The sequence below is a fragment of the Nilaparvata lugens genome, chromosome 13 (assembly GCF_014356525.2).
Source record: "Nilaparvata lugens isolate BPH chromosome 13, ASM1435652v1, whole genome shotgun sequence".
Lineage (NCBI taxonomy): Eukaryota > Metazoa > Arthropoda > Insecta > Hemiptera > Delphacidae > Nilaparvata > Nilaparvata lugens.
Window position 1 is genome coordinate 8,261,455 of NC_052516.1, and position 18,101 is coordinate 8,279,555.

General features: G+C 34.8%; 2 protein-coding genes across 3 annotated transcripts in view; one reads left to right on the forward strand and one right to left on the reverse strand.

Annotated features, from left to right (window-relative positions):
• The window catches only part of LOC111058932 (4'-phosphopantetheine phosphatase), a 34,299-nt gene extending 26,410 nt beyond the window's left edge, over positions 1 to 7,889 (reverse strand). For both annotated transcript variants that reach the window (XM_039439719.1, XM_039439718.1), the window contains exons 1-4: positions 7,635 to 7,889; positions 7,236 to 7,327; positions 5,571 to 5,770; positions 683 to 866 (exon numbers count right to left, since the gene is read on the reverse strand). In XM_039439719.1, coding sequence (XP_039295653.1) covers positions 683 to 866; positions 5,571 to 5,770; positions 7,236 to 7,327; positions 7,635 to 7,731 — 573 coding nt within the window. In that variant the 5' untranslated portion in view covers positions 7,732 to 7,889. The remainder of the gene's footprint in view (positions 1 to 682; positions 867 to 5,570; positions 5,771 to 7,235; positions 7,328 to 7,634) is intronic.
• A 1-nt stretch (position 7,890) lies between these two features.
• Positions 7,891 to 15,158, forward strand: LOC111058931 (60S ribosomal protein L37). The gene is made up of 4 exons (XM_039439720.1): positions 7,891 to 8,177; positions 8,821 to 8,956; positions 13,213 to 13,297; positions 15,023 to 15,158. Exons 1-4 carry the CDS (start codon positions 8,175 to 8,177, stop codon positions 15,075 to 15,077), a joined length of 279 nt encoding a protein of 92 aa, XP_039295654.1. The 5' UTR covers positions 7,891 to 8,174; the 3' UTR covers positions 15,078 to 15,158.
• The last annotated feature ends 2,943 nt before the right edge of the window (positions 15,159 to 18,101 follow it).

Below are 18,101 nucleotides of genomic sequence, written 5' to 3' on the forward strand. Positions count from 1 at the left end.
TCATAAAAGGCAAATTTAAAATGCATAAAATCAGAAAAGGAAATGTTGAAATGCATAGAAGCAACAGATGTATCGAAATCTTTAGGAGTTTTTTCAAAAACAAAACAAAAACACACTTGAAAATGACTAGAGAATTTGAAACATAATGAAATAAAAACACTTTTTGTGTAGTTGAGAAGTTGATATTGTGGTAATTATTCATATTGAATGAAAAAGACTAAGAAATTGTCAAAAACCACAGATTTATTAAACTGAGTTTATCAGAGATTGACAATGGTGTAATAACCGAAACCGGTCTTTCTAAGTATCAATAAATCTGTGGTTTTTTAAAATTTCTTAGTCTTTTTCATTCAAAATGAAAACACACATATGTTGTCAAATTCTATAGGCTACAGTTTTATTCGGTACAGGACCATGGTTTCGTGACCACACACGTCACATTTTCAAGCTGACTGAAGTTTTAAAGCTGTTTTTATTTAATTTTGGAACGGTTGTACAACATTGACAGCGACTCAGTCGAATTTTAAGTTTGAAACATGTTGTTTTAAACAAATATTAAAAGAGGGCAATGATCTTGAATGTTTATTGTGAGCTACATATCATATATCAATAATGTATTGATGGATCCATGAATAGGTTTATTGATAATAATTCATTGAAAAGATGATAAATGCAAAATTACCTTCATAATACTGACACCAGACCCAATATTCACCAATAAATACGGAAATATATTAGGATCTGCCATTTGGAAGTCATATTCGGGATTTCCATGTCTGTTGAATACAAACGCTTCATCGCTAATGTTTTTCAACAGAAAATTGCAACCTTTTATCAAACAGTCCATCTCTTCTTCCTTGTCAACACTGAAATAGAGGATAGAAAGATTAATATTACATGAATAGCGTATAATAAGTGTATTGACCGACACTAAAATGGAATAAAATACTGTGAAGATAGTCTATAAATATAATAAATGAATAGTGTGGTGGATGATTAAAGCCTGGTTTTCACTAGTGGAGTTAGTGGTAGAGTAACTGGCATACCAACTCTACCGAGCTAACTCTACTCTACTCACTTGGTCGAGTAACTGTTTTCACTACAATTGAGAATAGTAGGTGAAGTGTTTTGTGTAGTGAACAGAACTAACCTTAAAATTTCAATATTTTTTTAATAACTTAACACTTAACTTAACACTTGTTAATAAATAACAATAATTCTTAAACTTGATAGCCTAAAGCACGACTCTACTATCTCGAGACGTTTTTAATTAGCATAGTAGTGGTAGAGTAGAGTGAGAAGCGGTGGTGGGGGAAGGCAAGTGGTAGAGTACCATCCCACGGTGCTATCCCACTCTACTCTACTAAAAACTAGTACTCTACTCTACCATGAACGTTTTCATTGGGAGAGTTCACAAGATAGTTAGTACTTGCCCCAGGAACTCTAACACTAACTCTACTAATGAAAACCAGGGAGGGAGATAAACTAACTATTGGTAAAAAACATTATCTTGAGAGAATTAGTCTTGAAAGCAGATTAATTTATTGTTCCGCCCAAAATACTCTTTTTGATTCAATATTACCTAATAGGAATTAACATGGACTAATCAAATATTCTTACTTGTGTCAGATTTTTACACACCAAGCATAGCATAGCTAGAAATAAATCTTCAGAAGACGTAGTTGACGGATCTCCTAATTATCAATCAATTCGGTAATTCTTCAAAATTATATTTTTAATATGTGAATATTTCCTATTTTAGTTATAATAGCTACAGCTGTAGTTTGTCTGTAGAGTGTGAAGTTTTTGGCTGAAAAATTTCTGGTTTCATTCAAATTTTGAGCTTTTTGAATAATTATTAAGTTACTATTGTAGATTTCTTAATTTTACACTCTAATAGTATCTATTTGATTCAAAATTTGCTCGTTTATCTGAGTATTGAAGAGCGTAAATTGTATTTTGAAAAGTGAAACTGACATAACCAACATTTTGATTTGGACAGTATAGTATAAATTGGAAATGGGACAGTTTTGGGCATGAGCCTGTTGTGCCTTTCCTCAAGTTAAGTATTTGTAAACAATGTAATAAATAAATAATGAGAAATATCTCTTCTATGTTTAGTTTTGAAGCATCTAAATTTGAAAATCTACTTTGTGAAAATACTTGAGGACTGAATTTTTTGTGAATTGAAGAACTACAAGTCTTAAACTATTTCGGACTATGTGTTACGTTATCTAAATTTGGGATAGGAATAGCACAAGGTTAACTTATTTTTCCTCTCCCTATCATTTTAATAATGTACTTATTGTATAAATGAATAAAGAATGGATAAATGAATTCATACCAGCGTAGCGTTGATTTAACATTGGGAGATAGGACGGTTACGCCTTCCCAAGACGTATTTCTAGCTATGCTACGATACATGTGTAAAGAGCTTCACTGAGAGGCTGTAGAAAAAGTGAATATTCGAAGATTTAGGGCCGGTTTCCGAGCTCGGGATTTGACTAAGTTCTAGACTTTGAACAGCTGGAGTCAGAAAATAGGCTTTCCGAAACGGGCCGTAGTCGTAGTCATTGTCACAGTCACGTTTGAATTAATTTTTTTTTAAAACTAGAAAATTTAACACAAAATAAAATAAAGAGAGAATAGTGTAAAGTTTCAGCTGTTTTGAATTATTAAGAAATGTTAAATTTCGTCAAGGAAAAAGGTTTCCAATTTATAGAAATGAGAAAATAAAAACTACAACTACTGTTATAAAAACTGCGACTACGCCCCGTTTTGGAAAGCTAATTTTCTGACTCCAGCTGTTTAAAGTCTAGAACTAAGCTAAATCCCAAGCTCGAAAACCGGCTCTTAATTGTTTAAAGACAAAATTTAAAGCATAGAAGATACTCAGTTTCAAAATAGATGAAAAATAAGCTTACACTCCTATAGAGAAGTTGGAATTAAACTCTTTTTTGATAAGACCTTTTTTGCTGTATCTTATAGTTACTCACATGCATGTTAATACTAGTTGACAAATTTATTGCAGTTGAGCTTCTGATGATAACATAACAACATATATGATTAATAAGGGAAATTAGGTCATAGAGGTAATACCATATTGCTGTTATTAGGAACAAGGTGAATATAAAATAGGCCTACTCTCAAAGTTACAAGTCTAGAAGAATTATAATCAATTTATTTATCGCCATATTTATAAAATAGAATTATAGTACCCTTTAAAGTTAATAAAATAATGCAAACAAGAATACAAATTGTAACGTAGCTACTAGTTTATTATTTTATTAATTTTAAAGGGTACTATAATATTTTATTTATTCGTTGATATAATTACAAATCAGATGAATATTATCGGGATAGAACAAAAGGCATAGCCCAAAACTATTCTGTTCCCAAATTTTGATAAATAATGAAATTTCCGAAAAAATAGGTTATGTTCTTACTGAGGAAATTTAAAGTTTGATGTTATGTCCAAGAATATATATTAGCTAGAAATTTTAAATTTAGAATGATTAAAATACCAAATTATAGTCAAATTTTGCACTTAATAACACCGCACTTTGAATAAATTAAGTTATTTATAAGAAAATTTTGAAGCCAAAAATATACACACAACTTTCAACTAGGCACAGCTGTTAAACACAAGGAAGTAGCCCTAAATTCATACATTTAAAAAAAAGCCATATTCTTATTCTTCTTCTTCTTCCGGCATTACATCTCGATGTGAGCTTTAGCCTCTAGCACTAGAGCCATCCACCAGGACCTCCTAAATATTTAGGAGGTCCTGCCTCAACACATCACGGTCACATGCCTTTTGTTTCCATGCTATTATCCCCATCCTCCGGAGATCATCCTTCACTTCATCTCTCCATCGGTTCTGTGGCATCCCTTGCCGTCTTCTACCCTCCATCCTGGCCTTATAAATTATTGTTTTTGGCATTCAATGATCTGCCATTCTAGCTCTACATGACCAGCCCAGCGTAATCTTTGTGATTTGATAAATCGTACCACATCCTCACCCTTCGAAATTTCATAATTTATTTATTTATTATATACGGATAACCAACAATCGAAAAAGAATAACGGAAAGATGCAGAACCCCCAAAAAAGACAAAGATCTCTTTCTTGAAAGGACGTCCACACAAGCGCTGGCTGGAGGATGTAGAAGATATCTTCCGAAAATAGGTGTTGGAGGATGGAGACGCAAGGCTGCCGACAGAGAGGAGTGGAGAGGCATTCTGGAGGAGGCCAAGGCCCTGGATAGTCTGTAGCTCCATGGAGTAAGTATTTACATAGAGAAACAATAGCATAAGTAGATATCCCATGGTATAGGGCGTTTATGTCGCAACTTTTACTGTTATCTCAAGCTGATAGTCCACGTAGTACTTTCCTGTGAAGCTTTATGACGCTGGTAATCTCTCATATTGTGCCGTTCATACACTCTTACCCGGTCAAAACAGTAAATAACGACAATAATCAACAGTAATCGGCTTGATATAACAGTAAAAATTGCGACATAAATTCCTTATAGCATGGGATATCTACTCACGCTATTGTTTCTCTATGGTATTTATTTATTAATTAAATACAGTTGCTTCTTAGGAAATTATCCTACAGCAAGTTGGTATTATTTACAAAATTCAAATACAAAAATTTATCAAATTTCATCATTTGAACGTCTACTCCAGACTTTTTTGTCATTGATGCCTCCATATATGCGCCTAACAATATTTTTCTGGAAAACTTTCAGTTTAGAGGCATTTAACAGCAGTTAAATTCAATGTTTCTGAGCCACAATAGATTTGATAATTTGAGTACACTCTCCTCCTTATTCGATAGGTGATTTGTTTAACAAAAATTATTTCGTAGCAACAAACAATATAAATTAAATGTTCATGCTTTATCGAAATTTATTTAAAAGGAAAGCGTGAATTATCAATCAATCGTTTATTTTTCCTTCATACAATGCATACATGAATATCTATCTATACATGTATTTTATTACATAAATACAATTGACAATTTACAAATTAAGTTAAGAGTAGAATAGTATTATTAAATACGGAAAGTCACTAAAAAGGTTAAAAACCTGAGCGCAGGGGCCGAGTGTTACTAAAACAAAATTATTTCTAAGATAAATTAAATTTGTGGATTCCTATTAACAAGTGAAATTTTCAATATTTTTTTGCAATTGTGAAGGAAGTCTTTTGTATGGATTTGTATTTGGAAATTGATGAATCTGATTAATTCAAAATTGTAGTAGATACAATTTTTTGGGCTCAAAATGGTGTGCGAATTAAGTTATCATTTAAGTTACGTAAGTAACATAACCTTCAGACTGTGTATTCCAAATTAAGGTTTGAAGCAGTTTTGGGCAAATGCCTGTTGTTTTTACCTGGATTGTATTTGCATATAAATAAATAAATGTCAAAAATCATAACAATACATTATTTTCGAAAATCAATTTCCAGAAAGCATGAACATTCATCTAATTTAGCCTATATTATTTGTTGCAGTGACACAGTTTTAATAAAACAAATCAAATATTCATCACTTTATGTACTTACGACAATCCCAATTTTTCCTGAAGTAGATCAGCATATCTGTAGGCACCACCCCCAGTAGCTTTGATAGTTTTCCCAGCCATCTGCTCTCTGGTTGCCACAAGATTTTCACAAATGAAATCCAAGCAGTTTTCTATGTACTTTGTTTCGAATTTTATGAAATGGAGCCGTGCGCCTTCCGATATTTCGTATTTTGTTTGTTCCTGTAACAAAAATTATAAAATTTCTTTACAAAATCACAATGGGATGTACCCAAGAAATACTTGAGTTGTTATACTAAATACTAAGGATTATACTAAGAAATACTAGGTAATCGATATCATTACCAGCAGTTTTGAGAAGAATCATTATTTATTTAAAAAAAACTATAATGCGGCATCTACACTCTCGCCAAGTGCGTACAAATGACGACGAGCGCGAGAGTGTGGATGGGTGGTTTACCAGCGCTTGCCTTCATTGGCCTTCGCTTGCCATTGCTCCGATTTTTGTCGAGTGGCCAGCCGAGCATATACACAAATGGTCACATTGCAGTGTGGATGACAAGACCAACGCAGTCAAGCTTACCAGCTTGGCGAAAGTGTAGACTAGATATAAAGCTTTAGAAGATTGTTTTAAAATATCTATAGAGTTATGATTCATGATTCAAGTTATGTTGGATGGATGAATAGATAGGAGACCTATCATTATTTTTGGCTATAAAACGTGAATATATGATAGAAATATATTGACAGTACCTATTGGGCAATTGAGATAAGTCTCCATAAATTGTTAAAAAAAACTACAGAGCTATGATTCATGATTCAAGTTATGTTGGAGAGATGAATAGATAAAATACCTATCATTATATTTGGCTATGAAAGCTTTCAATACCTATCCTACTTAGGATAACTTATTAAACTGAAAAAAGAAAGGTTAAAGGTTCATGAAATTTTGATACTGATATTGAATTGTGCATTTCATTATTTATCTGAGACGATACGCAAATATATAATAGGATTAGTACTTATTGGGCAATGAAGATGAGTATATTCTAACGCGGCATCCACACTATCGCCCAATGTTTAAAAATGACGACGAGTGCAAGTGTGGATGGGTGGTTTGCCAGCGCTTGCTTGCCTTCACTGGCTTTAGCTTGCCATCATTCCGAGTTTTTTTTGAACGAAAGCCAGTCAAGCAAAGGCGAGTGGCCAGCCGAGCATCCACAAATGGTCACATTGCAGTGTGGATGGCAAGACCAACGTGACCAAGCTGGTAAGGTACTTGGCGAGCCACTGGGCCACCGACTGAGCCAACATGTGGACTAGACAAAAGGCCCAAACTACACGAGAATACGAGCGGAATTTATTCCGCGCGTCTACAGAATGCATGGCCTTGCATGTGGTACTGCTGTTCAAGCTTAGAGATTGTTTCCTGGAAGTGTGCGGAGAAAATTCTGCGCGTTTATTCTGTTTATATAGTTAAGGCTCGATAAGGTATATGAATCATAATAACTCAGAGGGTACATGCAGAGAAAATTCTGTGCGTTTATTCTGCTTTTATAGTTTAGGCAAGAAGATAATATATAAATGAATCATAACTCACAACCAGAGTACAGTAGATATAAAATATTTGATAAAACATGTAAACATTGTTTTATCAGCCTAAGTTATTGTTTAAATTTTGGATTACCTCTGAATTGTCGCTATTATCCTGATCCGCCTCATAGTTGATGCGGCGATATGATACTGTAGAGTAGTATGCGATTTTAGTCAGAGTTCCACCTGCAAAGACAAAGTTGAAGTTATTTTACTAAATCAGTTCAATTGAGGGTGATATGTGAAATGATGGAATGTAAAATGGCAGTTTTCTTTTTCAAAATCAATGAACGTTGTGATATAACGTATGAAGTATACTATCAATATTCAAAAAAAAAAAACCGGAGAGTTGACATATAGGTTATTGGGAGTGTCAAATTCTCAAATTCTATGCTACATAAAATAAGCTATCGAAACAGCTATAAAGGTGCTACAAATTAATTACTGATTTTATAAATTAGCATTTTAAATGTTTCATATATTTTTTACTTACCAATATCAATTGCAAATCTCTTTGCATTCTTCAAATTGCTAAAAGCTTCTACAGTTTCAGGTAGCTTGATACTTTTAACATTACCTTTCTCGTCCATGACTGATACGGAACTAAACTAAACAAGTAAATTGTTATTCTACTTATCATAAATGCCTTATCATCGTTGACAAACAGGTATTAATTATTCTATTTACTATTCGTGGCGAAAAAAGAAAATGTAATCTGGAATGTAACCTCCAAAACTTGAAGTTGAGTTGAAATTGAATGACAGACTGCAGTGTACCCAACCTGATAACAATTTTTTGATGAGAAAAGTTTTATCTGAATTCTTGTACGAATAATATTTTTCAATAAATTAAAATTTTAATTTTCTATTTCTAATACAAATTTTGTTTCCAATAGAGTCTTTTGTAGAATGAGAAACTCATCAATTATTATTATTTTCTAGGAGTTTTTGAGTTTTCAAGATGGTACGCCTTCCTACTTCCGTCATCTGAAAAAGGAATCGGCCTTATTCCGGCTACGTCCCCTTGAAGCAAAATGGTGAGTAAATTTTAATTATTTATCCTTCAATATAAACTTCATCCTCTACATTAGATAAAATTTCAATGCATTTCTTTATTTCTTATAGATTATTTAATCCTTTAAAACTAATTATAGCTTTTGAAAGACCGTTCAAATAAAGTAAACACTTGACAACAATGTGGTATGCTTTCAAGTTTCAACTTTTCGTTTATTTCATCAATAACTATTGTTCAATTTCTTCTAATATCAATTTTATTCAAATTTCAAGTCCTATTGAATTGCAGTTTTCACTAATTAATTTATTGATATGTTTCTTCTGTAACAGTTCTACATAACTCAAATTTATAGGTTATGTTTGGTAGGTTAGTCAAATACATCATGAATAAAATGTTACTTATATTGTTTAATTCTTGGTAACACTTGTTGTTTTATCATTATTTATCAAGTTTATGGTTCTTTTTTTTATTTACTTCCAACTTATTTAAAAAACTTGACTATGCTTTTGGTTCAGTCATAGCCTAACTTGAACTTTCTTGTCAGTAGCTCAAGTCTTTTTGAGATATTCTAGCTAACTATAATTGCTGTAAAATTGTTGATGATACAATTTATATTTTTAGAAACTATATTCATAATTTAATTTGCTTTTGTAAACTTATTTCAGACGAAAGGTACCTCAAGTTTTGGAAAGCGGCGTAATAAGACTCACACCCTCTGCAGACGGTGTGGTCGCTCGTCTTATCACATCCAGAAGAAGTCATGCGCTCAATGTGGATACCCATGCGCTAAGCTGAGGCATTGTAAGTAACAATATCTACAGTTTGTAGTTATAATAGCTTAAATCTAAAGGTGCGTACAGATTACGCGCCGCGAACATAAGCAATTCACTTTTAATCAGCTGATGCCAAGCTTTTTATATTTATATCTTATACCGTTTCTGTAAAAATACAGATATAGTAAGCTGATTAAAAGTGAATTGCTCGTGTTCGCGGCGCGTATATCTGTAGGCACCTTAACATGTCTAATTTTCTGGCACCGTTGAAAATGAAGACACCAAGGCCCCATCTAATTGGAAAAAGGTTTGAAATGATGTTCACTCTAAAAATACACGTTGGACTACTGAACGTTTTGACTGATACTCTTAAACTGATCAAACCATTTAATTGGGGTATTTCTTATTCCTGAAAAATTTTAGGTTTCCATGTAATAATTAATGATAGAATTTATTGGCTATTTGATCCCTTTGAATAAAAGTTTGAAATTATGCACTCTTACAAAACACGTTGGACTACTGATCCATGTGACTGATACTCTATAACTGATCAAACTTTTCTATCTTCTTTGCTATTTTACTTACCTAGTGGTTTGAAACCCACCAAATTAGTAGCCTACTTCTATTTATTTCTCTTATCATGTTTTCCCGACGAGACCTTTCTCACAATTTGAAGCTTTTCAAATATTATTTCGAGAATTTATAGCTGAAATTTATTGGCATTCCTTGAAATATAACTTACATGCGATCAGATACTAATACTGTACTTGGAATGGTCTGTACTTGAGTTTCCAAGGTAGACAGAAGTTTAATTAAATTATTGTATTTCATAGCAATTACATAGTAATTTGATATAAGGTTTGATATGATGTTCACTCTTAAAATACACGTTGGACTACTGATCAATGTGACTGATTACTTAACACTGATCAAACCTTCATCTATAAGAGTGGGCACACATCAGTTAGTCAAGACAAGACTATAGTGTGGTCCACGTTATAATGGCAGTGGAAAAAGTTAGAAGAATAGCAAAACCGAGTCTGCATTAATTAATTATATTTCTACACTGTCAAAAACAATTGTCATCGTTGTGGACCTAGAAAAGGATAGTACCACCGGCTTTGTCGAATGATAGACAAGGATAGCAAAACCAAAGTTGATCAAATACTGTCATTTTAACGTGGACCTCACCATAGTCACGATTAGTCACAATACTTCACATAGTTGCTTATGAAGCAACACACACCGATTAGTCATTGCAATTAGACATGTCTTCATAAGCAACTATGTGAACTATTGTGACTAAACGTGTCTTGTTTTGACTAACTGGTGTGTGCCTAGCCTAATATTTCACTCACCTAATGGTTCGGAACTCACAATAATGAGCAGATATGATACAATTGTGGACCAGATATGACACATAAAGTCAACTGATTTTAAAAGTCACAAGAATTTTCAGTTTTTGAAGATTATTTTTGTAGATCAAAGTGTGTAATTAGATAATTCTTGTCAGCTTACTAACATAGTCACTCACAATCTATTACATTATTGACCGTACGAAGCGAGGTCTACGATTCAAGTCGACGGTTTGGCATTTCTCTTAATTTTTATATGTTGCGCATTTACGGCGACACGCGGTAATAGATTTTCATGAAATTTGACAGGTACTATGTTCCTTTTTTTATTGCGCGTCGACGTATTTAGGAGGTTTTTGAAAATTTTGCATTTCATGGATAATATAAAAGGAAAAAGGAGCCTCCTTCATACGCCAATATTAGAGTAAAAATCAGACTAAAATTATTCATCATAAATCAGCTGACAAGTGAATAGACAGATGTGTGGAGAAGCCAGTCTATTGCTGTCAGTATTTCCATAAGGTCTATAGTTTTAATCAGGTACTTGTGGATGAGAATACTGCGTGAGGTCTACTGTTCACAGAACTACTAGTTTAGTTGAGCTAGCATTAAGGCCCGTGCTACATAAGGACACCAGGATATGTCGCTGCTTACCAGAGAGAAAATTTGAGTCATTTTATTTACTTAGTATTGTTATAATTTTAGGTGTATTCTCATTTCTATTCTGTGTAACAAATAGGTTCTACTCTTTGTTTCTAGAAGTTATCTACTCATCTACATATCTATTTCCTGTTCTGAATATGTTAATTGTTCATTTGTTTTCATTATAATGTAGTGATAGTATGCAATGGGTCTTGGAAGACCTGGCAATAAAGAGTCAATCAATAAAGAGACACCGCTTGTTTCCATTTCATACTTGATACTTCAGTGATCTTCACCAGCAGCCAGGGCTGCGGGAATCGTCATTTCGTCTTCCCTTTGTAGGAGTAATTTATTCCTTATGGTCTGTAGGTGTGCTCGTCTACAAACTCGTCCAGACTGTAGTATGGTCTATTGCTTAGGTAGTGCTTTAGTTTCCTGATGAAGGCTTTCCTATCTTGGATACTTTTTAGGCTAGATGGCAGCGGGTTGTAGAGGTGAGACCCAGAGTACATAGGGGACCTACTGTAATTCTGGAGTCTATGTGTAAAGCAAGCTGATAAACTAGGAATGGTGGCGGGTCTGGTGACTCAAGTGAGACATCAGCCGATCGCCAAAATCTGGTGTCCCTAGTGTAATAAAACATTAAGGACCAAGCCACATAAAGCGTTTTTCAGACGAGTTGGCAGGGCTGGAAGAAATCGCAGATCTGCGATTGGCTGATTATCAGTTGATTCCTGAACGCAATCCCAACCAGCCAATCAGAGATAACGGCCAACTGGGCTTCCTGTTCTGCCGACTTGTCTGAAAAACGTCTCATGTGGCTTGGCCCTTGAACTAACGCTTTGCAACTCGCTCAGACTCTTGGGGTTGGTTTCCGAGCTCGGGATTTATCAAAGTTCTAGACTTAGAACAGCTGGAGTGAGAAAATTGGCTTTCCGAAATGGGACGTAGGCCTAGTCGCAGTTTTTATTTCAATCTTGATTTTCTCATTTCTATAATTGAAAACGTTTTTCCTTTACGAATTGAAACATCCCTAAATAATTCAAAATAGCTGAAACTTTACTCTATTTTCTCTTAATTTTATTTTGTGTTAAATTTTATAGTTTTTGAAATTTAATTTAAACGTGACTTTGACAATGACTGCGACTACGCCCCGTTTCGGAAAGCCAATTCTCTTACTCCAGCTGTTTAAAGTCAAGAAATTAGCTAAATCCCGAGCTCGGAAACCGGCACTTGATGTCCCAGTCTGGTGTTCAATTGTAATACCATCCGGGTATTTTTAGTTTGATGAATGAACTCCTGTAGTAGTTTGTTTTAATACTAGACTCTGAATAACTGATTGTAGGTTTGACATGATGTTCACTCTTAAAATACACGTTGGACTACTGAACAATGTGACTGATATCTTAAAACTGATCAAACCAAATTTGCTTCACAGTGACCTACAACTACCCTTCAACTTTAGGGGATTCTGTTAGTATCTATTAATTTTTTATTCAGAGGAACCCACCTACCCAAAAAAAGGAAAATGTTTCTGATATATTTTTTAAATTGTCTCACCGAAAACAATATTCTTACTGTTCTCTTATTTTATTCGTTCTCAATAATTCTAGAATAGGCTTGAAATGATGTTCACTCTTGAAAAATACACGTTGGACTGCTGAAAACTGTGAAAGAAAATTTCAATTACTGATCAAGCCTATTAGTTACTTAATTTCTTCCATTTACACTATATTTACGAGAATGTGAGCCCGATTGTACAAAAGTCTGTCAAGTTTTAACGGTGATTGAATGATGAATAATTGTCACAAGAACCAATCAGAAGTGGAAGAGGACGTTTATTAGCACTTGTGTGCAACCGGTCATTCTTTTCTATATTTTGCTTGAAACTTGATTTAAATCTAATGCCGTATCTACATGTTGGTCCAATGAAGGCCAATGTCGACCAGCACCAGTGTGTGGATGGGTGGTTTGCCAGCGCTGGCCTTCGTAAGGAATTCACCTTCTCCCAGGCTGGGCCAACGTGTATATGCGGCATTAAGATGAATAATAAGTGAAAGTGACATAACCAACATTTTGATTTTGACAGTATAGTATAAATTGGAAATGGGACAGTTTTGGGCATGAGCCTGTTGTGCCTTTCCTCATGTCAAGTATTTGTACACAATGTGATGTGAATGAAATTGGAAGATGTGAATGAAATTACTGTTTTAGTTTTTGTGTTTGGTAAGATCAATCTTTACTTTTTATTGAATTTGTTATATTTAATTTTGTTTTCAATTTGCAGATAACTGGAGCGTGAAGGCCCAGCGCAGGAAGACCACAGGTACTGGCAGAATGCGTCACCTCAAGGTCGTCCGCAGGAGGTTCAGGTCAGTAGTTCGGAACTCACCTAAAACTATCCCCTTTAAACTGTCAGAATTCCTCTTAAGTAACATCAAGTCCCGGTTGCACAAAAGCCTGCTGAATTTTAATCATGATTGAATGCTACGAGAACCAAACAGAAGCCTTTTTTCTAAAACGCCCTCTATGATTTGTTCTCGTGGCATTTAATAATGATTAAAATTAAACAGGCTTTTGTCTCAACTCTTCATATTCAACCAACGAAATAATCGTATTTCAAATTATTTTAATGTTATCTAAACTCTGGAGAGAAATAGTAGAAGGTATTTTTAGTTTTTCTATCCTGGGCTCTGTTGCATGAGAAAGTACAAGCATAGAGAAACAATAGCGTAAGTAGATATCCCATTGTATAGGGCGTTTATGTCGCAACTTTTACTGTTATCTCAAGCTGAAGATTTATGACGCTGGTAGTCTCTCATATTGTGCCGTTCATACACTCTCACCCGGTCAAAACAGTAAAAATCTACAGTAATCGGCTTGAGATAGCAGTAAAAGTTGCGACATGAACGCCCTATACCCTGGGATATTGTTTATCTATGGTGCAAGCTAATATTGCTTGTATATTTGTGGCTTATATTGTTTGTTTGTATTTTCTCGTGCAATAGGCCCCAGAACTGTGCTTTCTTGTAAAATAAAATGAAAACAAAAAATAGTGATTAAAGTAAATCACACTTTAACCAAGAGTTCATGTGTTCTCGAAGACTTGCTCACACTACTGCGGTACGCGTGAAAACTGTGTATTTCAACCATTCAAACACGGCTTCTTAAGGTGCGTACAGACTGTCGCTCTGCTCCGCAACCGAACGTCACTCCAGCAGAGCGATTGATAATCGACCGGCGAGCAATAGTGGTTCGACCGGGGAACGCGAGAAGCTCTAACATCTTCTGTAACGTTCATGATGGGTGCGTGGGCGGTGCGACTGTGGTTCGATGGTGGTACGAGGGCGGTACGAGGGAGGAGCGTGCTCGGTGCGGGTTGGAAGCACGAATATGTGTACGCAGCTTTATATTTAACTTCATTGCCTGTTAATATGGTATTAACGATTGATTGAAGTATCTTTACGGAGATGCTAGTTTTTGTTTAGTTTGATTTTAATTAAATTTATAGCCTACTTGTATCTGATTCATTTTATATCAATGCCATCAGATGTGTTTTACATCTCAGTGGATATTTTTTTATTCATTCCTTAATAATTGTGACTCAACGTCAAATTTTGAAAATGTCTCAAGACTCAAATGATTGGTGACATGTCAGTTATTATTAAACCTACAGTGTTATTAGTATGTGTCGTACATTTAAAATTTGGATATGAATATAAAATCAACATTCTCAAAAAATTTCATTTATGAATGATGATATATAATGTTATGGATATATTTTAGTGAATAAATGAAATTATGATAATAATATCGAGTGACCTGGCTAGCTCAGGTCTGGTGTCAGAGTTTTCAGGTCGCATCTGATCAATTTCAGGGCGTCTGACATGACCTAACGACTGTTAGGCAGCCGGGACCGACAAATTAACGTCTCCATCCGAAACACAAATTTATATGTTCAAACTCACTTGATTTATTTAGATATCACTTTCTAAGATATCCATTGATAGTTTCATGGAATATTAGTATTGAGTGTTGGCCGAATGCATCTCGAAAGATTTTTAATATATTTTTCATTTTTTTTTTTTTTTTTACAGGAACGGATTCAAGGAGGGAGGTCGCCCTCTGTCAAAGAAGCCCAGGGGAGCTTAGATTATGACGGATGACAATTCAAACTTATAATTTTATTATTAAAACTACATCGTTTGTTAATAAAACGTCATAATCTTCTAACCCAGTCTTGTCATTTCAGTCAGCAATCCCTACATATATCTCAATACATTGAAAGAAAATGGGTTAAAAAATTCGATTCGTATGGCTTTTTGTGGTGTGGAGCCCCTTACGGGAAGTTCCCGCCTCAGAGAAAAGATAGGAGAAGAAAAGATAAGGTAGAAGAGGATAGTGCTGTCTGCTTTGTTGAATGCCAGAGAAGGATAGCAACACTAATGTTAATAAAAATACTGCCATTATAGCGTGTACCTCACTAGTACTGGTTAATTTAATTTATGAATTGTCATAGATAAAATATATCATACGAAGATATCCCATGGTATTCATTCATTTATACAATAAGTACATTATCAAAATGATAGGAAGAGGAAAAATAAGGTACTATTATAATACTATTCCTTTCCCAAGTTTAGATAACACATAGTCCGAAATAGGTCAAGCCTTGTAGTTCTTCAATTCACCGAATTTTCAATCCTCAAGTATTTTTACAAAGTAGATTTTGAAATTTAGATGCTTCAAAACTGGATATAGAAGAAATGTTTCACATTGTTATAACTAAAATAGGAAATATCCACATATTAAAAATATGTATAGGTCGTTTATGTTCCAAATTTCATGCCGATTATCGCCGACTACTGTCAATTATTACTTTTTTGGCCGGATGGGTGTAAGAACGGCACAGTATGAGAGACTACCAGCGTCACATAGCTTCACTATAAATAACTACTATGACTATCGGCTTGAGTTAACAAATTCGGAACATAGACACCCTATGGGATATCTTACAAGACATATAAGTTTTCATGGAGCAAATAAACGATCTTGACAATAATATATATTAGTTTATTATCTAATTCTTTTTTGATGACACTACAGTTTGAAAGTGGGGGTCGTCGCCAACCTGTCACCCCGACAACTATACTCTCTACAGATTCACTTCTTACTTGGGATGGACATGCGCAGCAGAGAAAGCATATAACGGGAGGGATACAGAGGGGCGATGTTGCCGTTTTGAAGCGGCCAGCGTTCTTCAACTTCTAGTGACTGTTCATGTGCTCATGCTACACATGCGAAGTTTCCTGTCTGAAAGCAGTCAGACGACTGACAAATTGGCAAGTGTGCTTCTACCTATGACTATTAATCACTGTCATCGGCTGATCTCCCTCAATTTCTCTGCGCTGCATATTCCTCCAAGTCTGAAGTAAATTTGTACGGACTATAAGCTCGGAATTTTGATCTCAGGCGTCAGTCGATCCCCTGGCAAAATATACCATTGCCTTCAACCCGACAGCTGATCCTCTACTGGGACGAAGGAACTTGGTTGTCGGTGACAACCTTACACGCTAACGACAACCACCCAAGCTCTCCGCCAGCCGATCCCCTGCTGGATATGAGGGGTCTGATTGTCGTGATCGTACCCGACAACCAAGCTCCTCACACGCTAACGACAACCAAGCTGCCCGACAGCCGATCCCCTATTGGGCATTGAAACCAGCTTGAAGCGGGCGGGTAAGTAGTACAATGTTACAGACATGTTTCACACAATCTATGAATTCGATTATTAGAAGAAAAGCTTGTTATTAATGTTGTCACTTCTATCAAGTGAAAATTGAAGTATGCAAATGTCCACTAGTCTATTTTGAAATTCTTGTGCTATTTAAAATATTTTAAGTATCTTGGTTATATAATTTTATAATTTATATATTTTTTATATATATTTCCTTACCTATGGTAATAGGGCAAGGAAAGTAAAATAACTACCTACTATGACCATCGGCTTGAGTTTTCCATATGAAATTTGGAACATTATCACCCTATACTATGGGATATCCTTACTAGACATATAAGTTTCATTGAGCAGACTAAACGATATTGACAATAATTAAGTTATTTAATTCTTTTTTGATGACACTACAGTGTTAAAGTGGATGTAAAAACCCGAAAGCGCTCCACACGTTAGTACTAGTTTTTAATAGCTTCAGTACCTATTTTCCAAAAATCAGACTGCGTAGTGACGTAAAAAATAGTTCAAAAGAATTCATTTATAAACTAGCAATTCTTAGTGGAAGCTGAAATAGATTAATACCGTATCTATTATCTTCTATCTATATATATATAAAAGCGAAATGGCACTCACTCACTGACTGACTGACTGACTGACTCACTCACTCACTCGCATAACTAAAAATCTACCGGACCAAAAACGTTCAAATTTGGTAGGTATGTTCAGTTGGCCCTTTAGAGGTGCACTAAGAAATCTTTTGGCAATATTTTAACTCTAAGGGTTGTTTTTATGGGTTTAAAGTTCGTCTTTTAGCATGTATATTCTTCTTCTCCAAATCTTTTAATTATAATTGAAATTTCCATATCATATGTTACTATAGAACTATAATCTAGATAGAGTACCTCTTCGAAACAGTTGTTAACTGGCAACTAAATTAATAATTTTGTCAGGTTGGCATTAAGTTGAGTTGACTTTGTTAGGTTGGCACCAAGTTGAAGATTTAAATGCATTTATCGCGGAAAAATTGATTGGGCACTGCTACTTCAATCCTGGGAATATTATAATACTAGCCGTCAGGCTCGCTTCTGTCGACGTTTAGTCTGGACCCCCGACTGGATTGTCCTAACATATGATAAAAATGCTCAAATGGAAAATGCAGGCGAGCGAAGCGAGCCTGCTTATCTCATTCTTGGACGATCCAGTCGGGGGTCCAGGGGGCGGAGCCCCCTGGCTAGACGGATATGGCGAGCGAAGCGAGCCTGACGGCTAGTTCACTATATATATATATATATATAAATTATAGAGCAATAAATAAATTATCAAACACTAGTTTCAAATTATTTTACATAGTCATAGAACCAGATTCTAACAATATCCTATTTTTCTATTGTTATTAAATTAGGCTGTATTGCATGGAAAGGATATAATTGAATGCATTACCG